This window comes from Quercus suber, unplaced genomic scaffold (assembly GCF_002906115.3).
Source record: "Quercus suber isolate HL8 unplaced genomic scaffold, Cork oak 2.0 scaffold_138, whole genome shotgun sequence".
Lineage (NCBI taxonomy): Eukaryota > Viridiplantae > Streptophyta > Magnoliopsida > Fagales > Fagaceae > Quercus > Quercus suber.
In genome coordinates, this window is record NW_027069600.1 from 857936 (window position 1) to 872349 (window position 14414).

The window sequence follows — 14414 nt, forward strand, 5'->3', positions numbered from 1 at the left end:
AATGTATCAGTTTGCTTGTTGAAGCTATTTGCTAAACCTGCTCACGGGAATCATAATATTTCACAAATAATGAATTAATAATCTACTAGGAATAAATCTTTATCTGGTTAGAAAAAATTTAAAAATAAAAATAAAAAAAAAGGTAAGAAAACAAAATTTGGATGGGTATATAGTCTAAGTGTCTAAATGCAATAGGCAAGTGAGACAACCGCTTAACAGCTTAAGGCTCCTAAATTTTAACCAATAGAACCCCAAAAATTAGCCATCACTAAAAAATATAGTAATTTCCATTATCAAAGAAAAAGTAGGAAACAAAATCTGGTAGATATAGAACTCATTAATCTCCCACACTTATAAGCTGAAAAATCTATCTCTTAATAAAATAAAACAAAAATCAAAACACAAAACATTTAATCTCAAACCTCACCCAAAAAAAAAAAAATTGTATGTTACTGGAAAGTGATTTTCGTAAATTTTCTTCAATGGGCTTCAGATTTCTTCTTCGAGGAATTGAGTCCGCTTCTTCCGGTTTGGAACTCCTCTAAAACCTTTGTTTCTTGCTTTACTTTCTCATTGTGTTTAGGAAAAAAATTTAGTTATTTCTAGAGCACAAAGAATAGTATTCTCTCATCTTACATTAGTGGTGAACTCCACTATAAATTTAATGAGTAAATCTTACCATAAATGTGAGAGAATGAAACATTATTCTCCGAACTCCAAGAATACCTAAGATTAGGTCTTTTAAGACTTTTATCTTTACTTGGAACTTGCTTTATTGCATAGCTATTCCTGTCATTGATTGATTTACAAATTGGGGTGGGCCTGTCGGTTTGGGACTTGAGGTAGCGTAGGTTTTATTAAAAAAGATGAAAAGAAGAAGTAATCACCGGCCCAAGTACTACATACTTGTGTATTTATAAAAAATAAAAAATAAAAAAAGTACTACATACTTATCTATTACTTTTTAAAAAAATATATAGACATTTTCTTTTAATTTCTTTGTTTCTTTATATACAGAGGTTGTCCACCATCCACGTCCATAATTCTACATACTATATATATTTATCTTTTTGATTTTCTTGGCATATAATATTTCAATTGTTAAAAAAAAATATTTTTTGTGAAAAAAAAATAAAAATAAATGTACAACTCTATTAAAATGAAATTTATAATTAAAATTAATTTATAGATATGGGGGGTTTGGGCCCAGAGAATCAGTACCAGCCCACTTAACTAAAGCCCAAGATCGGCCTAAGTAGCCTAAGCCAGCCTATAAGATGGAAGTGGACCTCAAACCTAGTTAGAGTGAGCCCAGCCCGACAATACGTGTATTGGGACTTAGAAATTATCGTTCGAGGGAATCCCATAGTGTTCGGCCCACTACCGACTAATGAAGTGGTGGGAAATTGATGAAGAAATTATTAAACTAAAGTCGGTTGCTGAGAGTTGTTACTGACTTTGGGGAGCTCGCTACCGAACGCTATTTGGTGTTTAGAACAAGTTTCAAGAGAATCCTCAGAAGGCATAATCGTTTCTTGGGATTCTGACAAAAGTGAAAATACATGAAAATTGGTGAAACTACAATAATTAGAACCCTACTAAAGAGAGACTATATAAGGAGAGGAAAGGCAGAAAAGTAGAGGTTGGTTGGAAAAAACTGGGAAAAAAAGAGGAAACGGAGAGAAAGGGAGTGTGAGTAAAGAAAGGAGAAGAACTACCGGAGGTTAAGGGGTGTAGGTCCAAAAATTTACAGAAAAAATACAAATTGGACTATCTAGTTTGTGTTTAAAGCCGTTCCCGTAGGATTGTTAGGAAACCCACTAATAAATAAATTGAGGGCCCAAATCCTTTGCCCAGGACGTCAACTCTCATAGGTTTAGAGACCACAATGGGCGCCATCTATAGGGATCCTACTCAACTAGAGGGTTCGAGCTAGCTTGATATCGTCCAAATATGGAGGGTCCGCATGCTAATGAAGGCTCAGTTGGAGGAAATCATTCAAGAGCTTCATCAAGGGTCGTAGGAGGTTAGAAAGGGAGCGTAGAAAGGAATAGCAGCACATGCAAGAAGGGTATCATACCAGACATGATTCTAATGAGGGGTCTTCGCAAAGGGAATGAAACGTGTCTTATATCCCCGAGCAATCTCGTCGCAGTGATCGGGAACGAGAACTGAAGAATTTATGAAAGCAAGTTAAGGACTTAAAGATTGAGTTGAGAGGTTGATGTTTTAGGAGGGACCATGAGGACTTGTTTAATGATCCCAATTACACAAGGGTAGAGTCATCTCGTGGTGGCAGTTCACATCGATAGAGGGACAGATCTCACGAAACCATGGGGCGTTGTCATGAATCCCCCTATCGTGATAAGCACGGGCATCATAATGCCACGTTGGACATCATGAGCCAGGTGTTGAGGAGAGCTGCCCGTTCACCCTTTTCCGACAAAATAGAGCATACAAAAATGCCAAGGCATTTCAACCACCTTCCATTACCATTTATGAAGGAAAAGCTGATCCAGTGAAGCATGTAACTCACTACATTCAGATGATGTCTCCGCTCACTGTCACGAACTCCCTCGCAGAGTTCCTATTGGAGTCGGGGAGACAAGATATCAACCTAACCTTGGTATTTTGGATTGAAGGTAATACCCATTCCTTAGGCTTCCCCGAATAGCATAGAAAGGAAGTAATGTCATGATGTGTAAAGGTTTAGGCCGTACAGTCGATTAAGACGCCCCACACAGTTTACTACCCTATAAAAGTTAGGTAGACATTGGTCGGGGCTAAGCCCATAAGAACTGAGAGTTCTAAGTAAAAGGGGATCCACTGGAAATCTAATCCCACCCTCTAGTATTAACATTAAAGGAAAAAAGACCACATGAGGCAATCTTTGATTTTTTATATCTTCCTCGTGATAGTATGATATATTCACATCAAGAGGGATATTAAACCTAGTCTTGAAGGATTCTATGTCTGCATTTGTGTTTAAAAGGTACGAAAAACCCATCTTTTCCTATTAAGATAACTATGGAAGAACAAGAATGAAAGAAACATGAGAAAGAAGACTAACTAAATAACTTCTTGATGATAGGGGTGGTTTAAGGAGAGATTTAAGAGCCAGGAATAATAAAGAATAAGAAGGATTCTGATTTGAAAGAAACTAAAGAAAGTTATAAACGAGAAGGATGACAGTATTTGTAGGGGAAAAGGTCATTTAATGTAACTGCAACAACTAATCAATGCTTACCATGGTTTCTACTCACACGTACCTCAATAATCGAAGCGTCAGATCATCTCAACCGTTCAATGTACCAAATGCTGCCACGCGTTCATAAAGAGCAAGCTGTCGTGTCTGCTGTATTAATAAAGTGACGTTTTTTCTTCCCAAGGTACAACCGTCTTTTTTGAAAAGCTTAGCCCAACTCCGAGACAAGAATCCCGATCCATAATATATATATATATATATATAGCTTTTTAAATTTTTTTATAAAAGAAATTATATAAGAATGCAGAAATCTCATGTGAGAGACAATGAATTTTGTTCATATGGCACTTTACTAGAGTAATTTCTTATTTAGCCTTTTACCTAGTGTTGGGAAATTTAGACTCCGATTGATAGAATTAACAAGTTTTAAACCCAAGTTATTAATTAGATTTATTATGAATAAACTCGTTAAAACAAAAAAACATCAATATTATGTCAAAATCATGCAGCGGAAAAATAAATAAGATAAGATATGATGACCCAGGAAAACCAATGAAACAACCTAGTTTCACAGTAAAAAACCTAGGAGGAAACCTTCCCGAAAAGCAATCCACTATAATAAAGAGAAGTTTTAGATCTAGTATAAAACCTTTGTCCCTAGATTTTATAATCCCTGTAGATGAACTCACAGCAGAAACCTTCTACCGCTTCAGAACCTTTGAACTCTTTCAATATATGAACGCCACCCTTTGATGCATGAATCCCAGTACGTGACTTAATCACCAACTAGAAGAAGATTGTTGGCTGCAAAGTTATTCACTTCATCAACAATGAAGATCAAGAAGCACTTGGTTACAAAACCCTAAGGCGCAAAGACGCAGTAGCTTCTTTCAGAAAGAATAAAGTATCGATCACCTTTTGCATATGTTTTCCTTGTATTCTCTTATGTGATGGCTTCTAAAATAAGCCTTATATAGGCCTAGGGTTGTGAGAAAAGAAACACTACACATACATGTCATCATGGGCCGAAAATCAGATCTAAAAATCTGAATTCCCGTAACCTCGGTTGATCTAAAGGTTTCGATGAGGTGTCGAGCTTTAAACTTCGACAAATACAGCTATCGAGAAGCTGTCAAGGAGCTGTTGAGGAGATAGAAGTTTTCTCGATCGATCCGCCAACTGTCAAGAAGCTATCGAGATTGAGATAAGAAGTTGAAAATCTCGATAGATAGCCTAGCTATCGAGAGGTGTCGAGCTATTTGTCCAACTTTATTGAATAGTTTTTCTTCACTTGTTTCTTGATCCGATCTTCATGGTTTTAATACTAGACTTGAACAACATATTTCTTGAAGTATTAAACACATCCTAGATCTATCCAATTACAAGTGAAGTGCGTTTTGTCAAAGGATTAGCCAACTACATATATATTGACATATGTTCCTAACATGAATCACATATGTCCTAACACCTAGCCTCTTTTGCACTCTTCTCCCCCCAAAAAAACAGAAAAAAAGAAGAAGAAAAGAGGTTAAGGTTGTGTGAGTCTTATTTAAATTAGTTTTGGTGAAAGATTGGCCTTCATAAAGTCGAAGCTCATTAAGCTTTTAAAAGTTAAAACAAACTGATTTTTTTTTTTTATGGAGACACACTAGCTTAAAGCACAGGCGCAGTAGAACATGCAGAGGAAACAAGTTGTCTTTAAAAACGCTGGATGTGTTCAACATACTTCACAATATGATCCCAAGTTGAGAAATAAAATATATTTTAATAGAAATATTTAAATATTTCAAAATATATGCATATTTCAGGGGGAAAAATACGTAAATATCATATTAAAATTCCATTAGAAGGATATTTCATTTAATGGACTATTATCATACTCTAATAACATAAACATGACATCATAAAAATTCTATGATATTTCCATAAGTCAACTAAAGGACAAAATTGGCCTTTGCCCCTTTCTATCAAAATATCCAGCATTTTTCCCATCTTTTGAAACTCGATTGGATCAAAATTGAGTTTAAAAAAAAAAAAAAAATTATGGAGTCCTATAGTGGCGTTTTAAGGAGTCTATAGTGATGTTTTAAGGACCTATAGTAACGTTTTGTAACTCGAGCTCCATGAACTCGAGTTATAGGCAATTTTTTTTAAAAATTTTTTTACCTATAACTCGAGTTCATGGAGCTCGAGTTACAAAACGCCACTATAAGTCCTTAAAATGTCACTATAGGCTCCTTAAAATGCTACTATGGGGCTTAACTTGATTTTGATCCAATCGAGTTTCAAAATAGGGATATTTCCCTAATTAGATTCAAAAGAGGGGCATTTCTCTAGTTTCAAAAGAGGGGCAAAATGCTGGATATTTTGATAGAAAGGGCAAAGGCCAATTTTGTCTACCAACCAAATATTAAAATGATATCATAAATATCTTATGCTAACTCCAATTAAAAAAAAAAAAAAAAACTATAATTAGGCAAACAAACAACTTATTATACTACATAATAAACATCAATAATATGGAATGGATTGAAATTCTTTTATATATCATGTGTGCGATTGCCTCCGAATTAAAATCTAACTTATTTTTGCTACTATTCATGAGCCTTACTACACTTTTTGGTATTATTCATGAGTCCCACTGTACTATTTCAGCTAACTTTTATTTTTATCTACAGTACTTTCAGCAAAGAGTTTTCAATTTCAACAAAATAAGCGGATCCTAAACAAACCCCTATGTTGTTCTTTTGTCCTTAATTACTCTTTACTTTAAGCGAAAAAGTGTAATTAACATTTATGTGCAATTTTAAATTTTCTCTTTTCATGATGAATTGGTTACTTCAACTAATTTCTATGACAATTATGCTACAGCCTAAATTCTTCATACCTTTGAGATTAAAAAAAAAAAAAAAAAATTATCCCATTAATTTCGTATTACTTTAATTTAACAAAAACCTCTTCATGTTATCACGACATTGCTTCATGTTATTACTTCAACATATTATGAATATTTTATATAATTTTTTCACGTGGCAGTTTATAATCGTATCACATGGGCCCTTTTCTAGTCTATAATAAGTGCAGTATCACTCTTATAATTCACATGCACATGTTGATTTATTAACCAATTGCACATACCTTTTCTTTTCCTCTTTATCAAACAATGCGCACGGAGGAAAATTAGTAATGAAGTAACAACCAGAGCCAGTATCATAATTGCCTGCCTCCTCTTGTTGGCAAAGAATCCCTTGAAATGATCTGGAAACAACAAGAAAATTTATCCATTTATGCAACAAGAGTGGTGCACAATTTTTGAAAACTATTTTTACATTAATTAAGATGATAAATTATAATAACATCACCTTTAAATAGGCATACTCCCAATATTATTTTTATCATGCATCAATTATGAAATCACATATTAAAAAAAATAAGAGTGATATTGTTGTGTGCATGTTTGGTATAAAAAAAAAATTGCCCCAAATAATTTGTCTCAGTAAATTGTCAAGTACCTAACTCAAATGCATCAACACGTACGTACAAATTTTGTCCCCCATCCAACACTCTTGTATCCATCAATTCACCATACCATCTCATGCAACCAACCTCCTCTTTCACATCTACTCCTCCATACGCCGTGCAAGAACAATTCTCCAAGCATTTTTGCTCACACTCCTTCAAACTCAGCTTCTCATCGACTCGTGCAAATGAACTATCCGGAAGCTTCACATTTTCCACCTTCACAAACTCTTCACCACTCTTGCAAATGGATGCCCTCCCATGCTTCTTCACACACCCACTCGTCGCATTTCTCGCAGACCATTCACTTGGTGATCTTGGTCCAAACCCAGGTAGACAAGTGCATTCAAATTCAGTACCATTTTGAATTTGACACTTGCCAAATGCACCACACCTCCCATAATTGTCACACCGGTCCAATGGAACTGTCCCAAGAATTTCCCATTCTTGATCTGAAATTTCACTCACAAAGCGTTGAATTGATCCAGATCCATTCACCACTAATCTTGACAATAATGACACGTCTGGGTAACGTAAACGCCAAATTGTAGAAGTCTCATACTGGTTGTTAAATAATTTGGGAATCGTGACCGAATCATTACTTGACGATGTTGGTATTCCACTCCATCCAATACCATTCCAATGACCAGAACGCCACCACAAAATATTACCTTTATACAAAAACAACTCTGGGGAGGAGCTATTGGTATTGAGAATGAAGGAGTAATTGCCAATTCCTGGATCATCTTTGGACTTCCAAGATGTTAGAATTCGATTTAGACCGGTCATTCGATTTAACCCAAGTTTCATGCCTGGAAGAAATGTATCAGTTGGATTGTCAAAGCTTTCCCATAGCACTTCATATGTTTCATTACTCAACAACTTTAGATTTCCTGAATGAATGAGCTGAGCAAAAGTAGTATTGTAGTTTGATTTTGTGACAATATTTGTGGACCAAATGGGTTGTTTTTGGTCCTCGCCATAGAGCACTAGGTTTCCATGAAGATTAATTGAGAAAACCCCGGAATTATCATTGATAGGATTGTCTCTGTTTGCAACCCATACCACGGGTTTTTCAGGAGCTTTATAAAACCAAATGCCAACATAGCGGTTGGTGGACTCTCCGGGACTAAAGAAACCAAGTGCAAAGGTTTCTCCGTTAGAGACTAAAGGGTCACCACCATCTCTGATGGGATTGCTGATGGTTAAGATGTCTTGTAAAGTGTCAAACTGGGGAATAAGGAATACAAGCAATGTGTGTAGAAGGAGAAACCCCTTCGTAAAGTACATGATCATGACGAGTGAGATTGTGCGTATGTCTTTTTGCTTACTAGAAACAGAGGCTACGTAGATAAGGTTGAAGTCCTGGTATTTGATGCGTGAAAGTTGGGTAATGGGTAATGGGTGAAGGGAGGTTGGGAGGTCCGAGTTGATGTGGAACACTTCTGAATCTACGGAACTGAAGAGTAGATGTGGCCAGGTGTGGGATTTGCGAACAGACTGATGAGTCAATGATACGTGCACTTTGGAGTTGCCCTTTGTCTAGGAATGTTTGGGTCCTGGTGAACGGAAAATTTCAGAAATGGCTATTGGAGGACAGGAATTTTTTTGTCCTGTTTCAGCGGGTGTCAATTGAATGCTAGTGATTAACACGAGCTCGATTTAAGGGCAATCATAAGCTGGGAAATTTGGCAAGCTTGGAATAAATAGATTGGTAGCGGGTTTTAACTTTTTTAGCGGGAAAAAGAGAAGTAAAAGAAAGGGAAGGAAGGAAGTTGCAGCAAGGCAATCCCTCTCTCTGCTATTTATAGTGAACAAAGTTCCTCTTCAAACTAGTTTGGAGAACAACTTTTCAAACTTCTCATTTAACTCTTTTTTTGGATATGAATTTTGAAAATCTAACAAGTGAATTTCATGTTATTTATGTTCTTTACATGCATATAAAATTTCATTTAAATCGGATATTAGTTACTATTCGATTAATAAACTAATTTTTTATATACAATTTTAGATTACAAAAATTTTAAATTTTAACATTTGTTTGATGATATAGCAATTGATCTTTGACATTGTTGATATTTTGCAGGATGAAGTATAAATTAGAAAATGCAATCCATTGGTTAGATTTTCAAAATTCATAATATAAGGATATAGAGAAATTTGAAGAAACTTTGTCAATTTATAGTCCTTTATATTATGGTGGCGTTTGGATTTGGCAGAAAACTCATGCGTCTCGTGTTTCAACGTTTTTTTTTTTAATTTTTAATTTTTTAATTTTTTAAATCTAGCGCCTCTTGCACTGTTCATGTGACATGAACAGTGCATTTAGGCCAATGAACAATAACCGGCCAATGAACAGTAACTTTTTTATTATTTTCAGTTTTCAATTTTCAGCAAAATAAGCGGTATCCAAATAGACCCTATATCAAATTGGGAATTCCAACTATAAGAGCCCCACCCCACTTGCCTTGCCAAACAAATCTCTTTTCAAATTTCAACCCACACTGTTTAGTCTTTTTCTATCATTTACTTGCTTTTTATAGATTTACAATTACCTTTTGATATCGAGAGAGAAATGCTATGATTATAATTTGGAGAAAAATGGTGAGTACATGTGAATTCACACCTCTACCTACTCAAAACTCACTATATAGTGAATTGTGGCAAAAGTAATACAGAAGTTATGATCTTAGCGTTTTTTATATTGAAACTCCCTACCCTCATTAGTCAATCCATTAATTTAGCTTACTTAATAAACTTTTGTTTTTCTATTCCCATTTTTCACGAGTCTCACAGCAATCAATTATTATAAGGGTGGTTTGTTACGAATAGTGTAACATATTTTACCCATTATTAAAATCTATCATCAACAAATTTCCCTAATTTCCCTACCTTTCTCTTAAGACGTAATGAATGTGGCTTGACCTATACAAGTGTCAACAAAATTTTCTTATTCGGATTTTTTTATTCAAATGATGAGCCGCATTTTTTAATGTTTATTAAAAAAAATTTATTATTTTATTAACCACGTAAGTTTAATTTGTCAACAATACGCATTGTTTGACACATGAGTTGACTGTAGGAACTAACTTGATAACAAGTTAAAAATAACATGGACCAAGTTCGATGCTAAGAAAAAGTATGAACCAAATTGAAATGGAAAAAATTGGCATTTGCCCTTTTTAAAAAAACAATGCAGCATTTTGCCATCTTTCTCAAACTAATTAAGGAAATGCCCCTCTTTTGAAAATCGATTTTCTCAAAATCGAGTTAAACTCTATAATGGCGTTTTTAAGGAGCTTATAGTGACGTTTTAAGGACCTATAGTGGTGTTTTGTAACTCGATCTCCATGAAATCGAGTTATAGGTAAAAAAAAGAAAAAAAATTGCATGTAACTCGACTTTATGGAAATCGAGTTACAAAACGCTACTATAGGTCCTTAAAACGTTATTATAGGCTCCTTAAAACGCCACTATATGGCTCTAGAATTTTTTTTTTTTAATTTTTTTTTATAACTTGATTTTGAGAAAATAGAGTTTTAAAAAAAGGGTATTTTCCTAATTAGTTTGGGAAAGGGGGTAAAATGCTGGATTTTTTTTTGAAATGGGCATTTGCCCATTTTCTCCAAATTGAAAGTAATCCCAAAATAGAACCAAAATAGTATTAATTACATACAAGAACACAGAGATTCACATGGAAAAATATTTCTCCTTGAATTGAAAAGCCATAGGACCAATTTTGAATCATTCCACAATTATAAAATCAATTACAATAGCCCTTCTTAATTTATGCCTAACTTGAGACCCCCAAGTATAATAATATATCTTTTAAGAAATTTATGTGAACTTATATGAGATCTTCACTCATTTTGTATACAACAACTTTCAGTGGTTGTAGCACCCCAAAAGGCATCTCCCTAGAGAAAATCTTATTTTTCATTCCCTTGTATGTCTAGAGACTAAAAAAGTCTTATTGTTTTCTTTGCCCTCGCCAACACTTTTCTTGTTCTTATTATGCTCACACTGTGACAATACCCTTTTCTTTTTCTTGACTTTGCGACATCAATTTAGCTTTCTAAGTCAAAATAGAAATTTAAGGCAATTTTTCCAAAATTTATATCTTGACTCAAATTTCTTCAAAAAGTCTTTTTTTTTTTTTTTTTTTTCAAGTTCACGTTAACGTCTTTTTCTTCGAGAACAAGGTCTTTTTGACTTTGATGGCCAAGGTCTTGGCTTGCAAATGTGATAAAGTGACAGGCGATAAAAAATATCAAAGTATACACTTTTTTCCTTGCTCCACCATCCTAATGTATATTATCTTAACTAATCGCTAACTCGTGTTATGTACGGGAACCTATCTATTTGTGAGATATCTTAAATTAATTAAAAAACAACACTATTGTATGATTTGTTCTTGTATGACTTCAATTTGTGTTACAATTTGCTCTTGTATGCTTGAACGTAATGACTTACAAAAAATTTGTTAGATAGTTTTAGATACTGCAAAAAAAAAAAAAAAAAAACTCAAAAATTTAGATATTAAAACTTCTGAAAGACAGAAAAATATTAAAGAATAAGATAATTCATTGCTTAGAAATTATTAAAACAAAACAAAATATATATGACTAAACAATAAAGAAATATAAGAGAAAGATGGGTAAGAATAATCCATGGTTATAACTATTAAAAGGAATTAAAAGATTTAGAGCCTACAAATTATAAATAATATATATGTGTGTGTGTACACAAATTTAGATGTTAAAATTTCCAAAATGCCAAAAAAGATATATAATCAAAGAATAAATTATTGAAATAATTCAAAAAATATATGACTATTCAATAGAGAGAGAGAAATAAAAAGGTACATGAACCCATAAAATAATATGTTTTAAATTTTAGCAGGTCTAAACTTTAAAAGAACCTTATCAGCATGTGGCTCATGCTAAAAAATGTTGAGCAAGAGCCACGTTGAATTAATGAAAACCATACCTCCTCTTAATATATATAAATTTTCTACCCAAGAAATTAACATACTTTCATATGGTGAGGTGAAGAAAAGACATATGCAATAGCAGTAACCTTAAACAAAATTTATACACATTCATTTTTATTGGTACAATCATTTGAAAACAATTCTAAAATACCCAAATGTAAGAGACACATTGACTTCTACTCAGTGATGGAAGAGTTAGAACAGGAATAGAGGAGGACGAAATGGGTAATTACCCATAATTAGCCAACTATTTAGTTAGTTGGCCCGGTTTGCAAACAATATACATTACTAACACCTCGAGTCTTAGAAACTCGAATTTTGCGCTCAGACCTCGACTTTTTGAGGGTCGATTTTTATGGTTTGACGTGGCGTGATACCACGTGGTATCCACATAAAACTCGAGTTTCTAAAACTCGAGTTCCACGTAGACGCCATCTGGCGTTGACATGGCGCCACCTGGACCTCGACTCTCTAAAAGTCGAGTTTTAATAGGATATTTTCAAATTAAACCCAAGTCCCACAGTCACTCTCCACTCTCCATCTCACTGACCCTCTCTCGTCTTATCTCACTCACTCTCTCTCAGTCGCTCACCTCAGCGTCTCTCTCTCTGTTTCTTCTCGACTCTCTCTCTCTCAGTCGCTCACCTCAGCGTCTCTGTCTCTATTTCTTCTCGACTCTCTCTCTCTCTAGCTTTGCAGACGCTAAAACTCGCACACAGCCACAGGTTTGTTTGTGTCTCTCTCTCTCCGATTTTTCTTGGTTTCGATCGCCGATTCTCCATGTATTTCCTTTCTTTTATGTCTAATGTTTTCTTTTTCCCCCAAAAATTTTAGGGTTTCCGATTCTTTTTTCCCTCAAAACTTTTAGGGTTTTTTTTTAAAAAAAAAAATATCTTTCAAGAACGAAGAAGATTGTTGCGTGTTTTAGATTAAATATCTAATTAATTTATTTTATTATTATAATTATAATAATATTGTTTACGTTTGTTGTCTGAATAGATCCTCATCAATCATCATGAGATTTCATATTTGTTTTTATATTTATATTTATTTATTTCAGACCCTGTTTGATTGTTCGTAATTTTGACAACAACAACAATAATTAAAAACCCAATTTCGTTATTTATATATATTTAATATAATTGTCTCTAAAGGATTTTTACCCTAAGTTCGCATGCTCAGTTGACCAAAAATGCATTAATTATTTCACTCTTGGATAGCCTGTTGGATAGGGAGGGTTGGAATTGGGAGTGTGAGATTCCCCAATGGTTTCATGATTGGGAATGGAGCCTATGAATTCTTTCCTATATCTTTTATACTAGGGGTGTGACAAATGAGATGAAGATTGGAAGGGAGTGATGCTTTTGATGTTTACTATTAATATGAGGCTATCCAAGGTGCCACTACTAATTCTTTTCCTTGGAAAAGTATTTGGTGTGTTAAGGCCCCAAAGAGGGTTTTACCAATAATTAATTAAAATTAACAAACAAAACAAAACAGAAAGGCCCCCAAAAAGGGTCTCATTGTTTGATAGGACAGCAGCTTAAGAGTTTTTACGTGTGATAATCTTATCAATAGAGGTTTCTTGTCAGCTGGTTGGTGTTGCATGTGTTGTTTGAATTGACCTTTTAGTCATGTCTTAAAGTGGGATTTAAATTGTTATCTTTCATTTCTGCATATACATGTGTGTTTGTTTTGAATTATAAATTGTGTGATGCGTGGTGTAATGGATAGAACTTTTGGAATTGATTGGGTTTTTCCTTTTACAGGACAAGAAGGCTGACTTGTCGTTGAAGATTGAAGAAGGTTTCGGCCCCAACGGGCTCGGAATTCTATCGATTACTGATGTAAGAAATGAATGGTTTCGCATTTAAGTTGCTTTCGTTATGTTACTATCTTCTTATTCTCTATTTTATATGCAGTTGTAGTGTACTTTTTATCATGGTGTTCGAGTAATTAGTATTCGTGAGTAGCACATTTGATATGTTCGGAGACACAATCGATTATAGTTTGTTGTTTTGGAGGGACAAACATGTTCGTGTGATCGTCTATTTTACGTGCAATGGAATTTTTTTTGGNTTTCGTTATTTATATATATTTAATATCATTTAGCTGTGAGGATTTGTTATCACTGTCTGGATCTCAATGATTTTTTGTGGGCTGTGATTTTGGTTTTTTTTTTTTTTTTTTGGGTTTTTATAATCAATATATATATTTGAATTTGGTTTTAGTTTAGGTGAAGATTGTGATTAGTTTAGTTGTAAGTAACACTTATAATGTAACCATATTATTTTAACATAAGAGCTGTTTTTATCACTGATTACTGTGATGTTCAAATTTAATGGCTGCCGCTATAAATTTATCTGTAGGTGTAGGAGTATTTATTTGCTTGATAGAGACAAGCTCCATGTTCTTGGACCTCATAGGTAGGGTCCAACGAAACTAATGAAAATGCTGATGAGGTTGTAAAGTATGATATTTAGGATTGTTGGACGCCAGAAAATCATTATTGATGGACTGCATCTAAATGGTAACCATTTCTAGATGTAGACCATCTATATGATTTTCTGGGGTCCAACAATCCAGAATATTGGACTTTATAACCTCATCAGCCTTTTCATCAGTTTCTTTGGACCCTACCTATGAGGTCCAAGAACATGGAGCTTCAAGGTGCTGAAGGTGTAGAAACAGCTCTAC

The 14414-nt window shown here is 34.2% G+C and overlaps 1 protein-coding gene across 1 annotated transcript in view; it reads right to left on the reverse strand.

Annotated features, from left to right (window-relative positions):
- The window catches only part of LOC111987097 (G-type lectin S-receptor-like serine/threonine-protein kinase RKS1), a 26289-nt gene extending 18275 nt beyond the window's left edge, over positions 1 to 8014 (reverse strand). Inside the window, exons 1-2 of the mRNA XM_065776648.1 lie at positions 6718 to 8014; positions 6344 to 6463 (exon numbers count right to left, since the gene is read on the reverse strand). Coding sequence (XP_065632720.1) covers positions 6344 to 6463; positions 6718 to 8014 — 1417 coding nt within the window. The remainder of the gene's footprint in view (positions 1 to 6343; positions 6464 to 6717) is intronic.
- Between the last annotated feature and the right edge of the window lie 6400 nt (positions 8015 to 14414).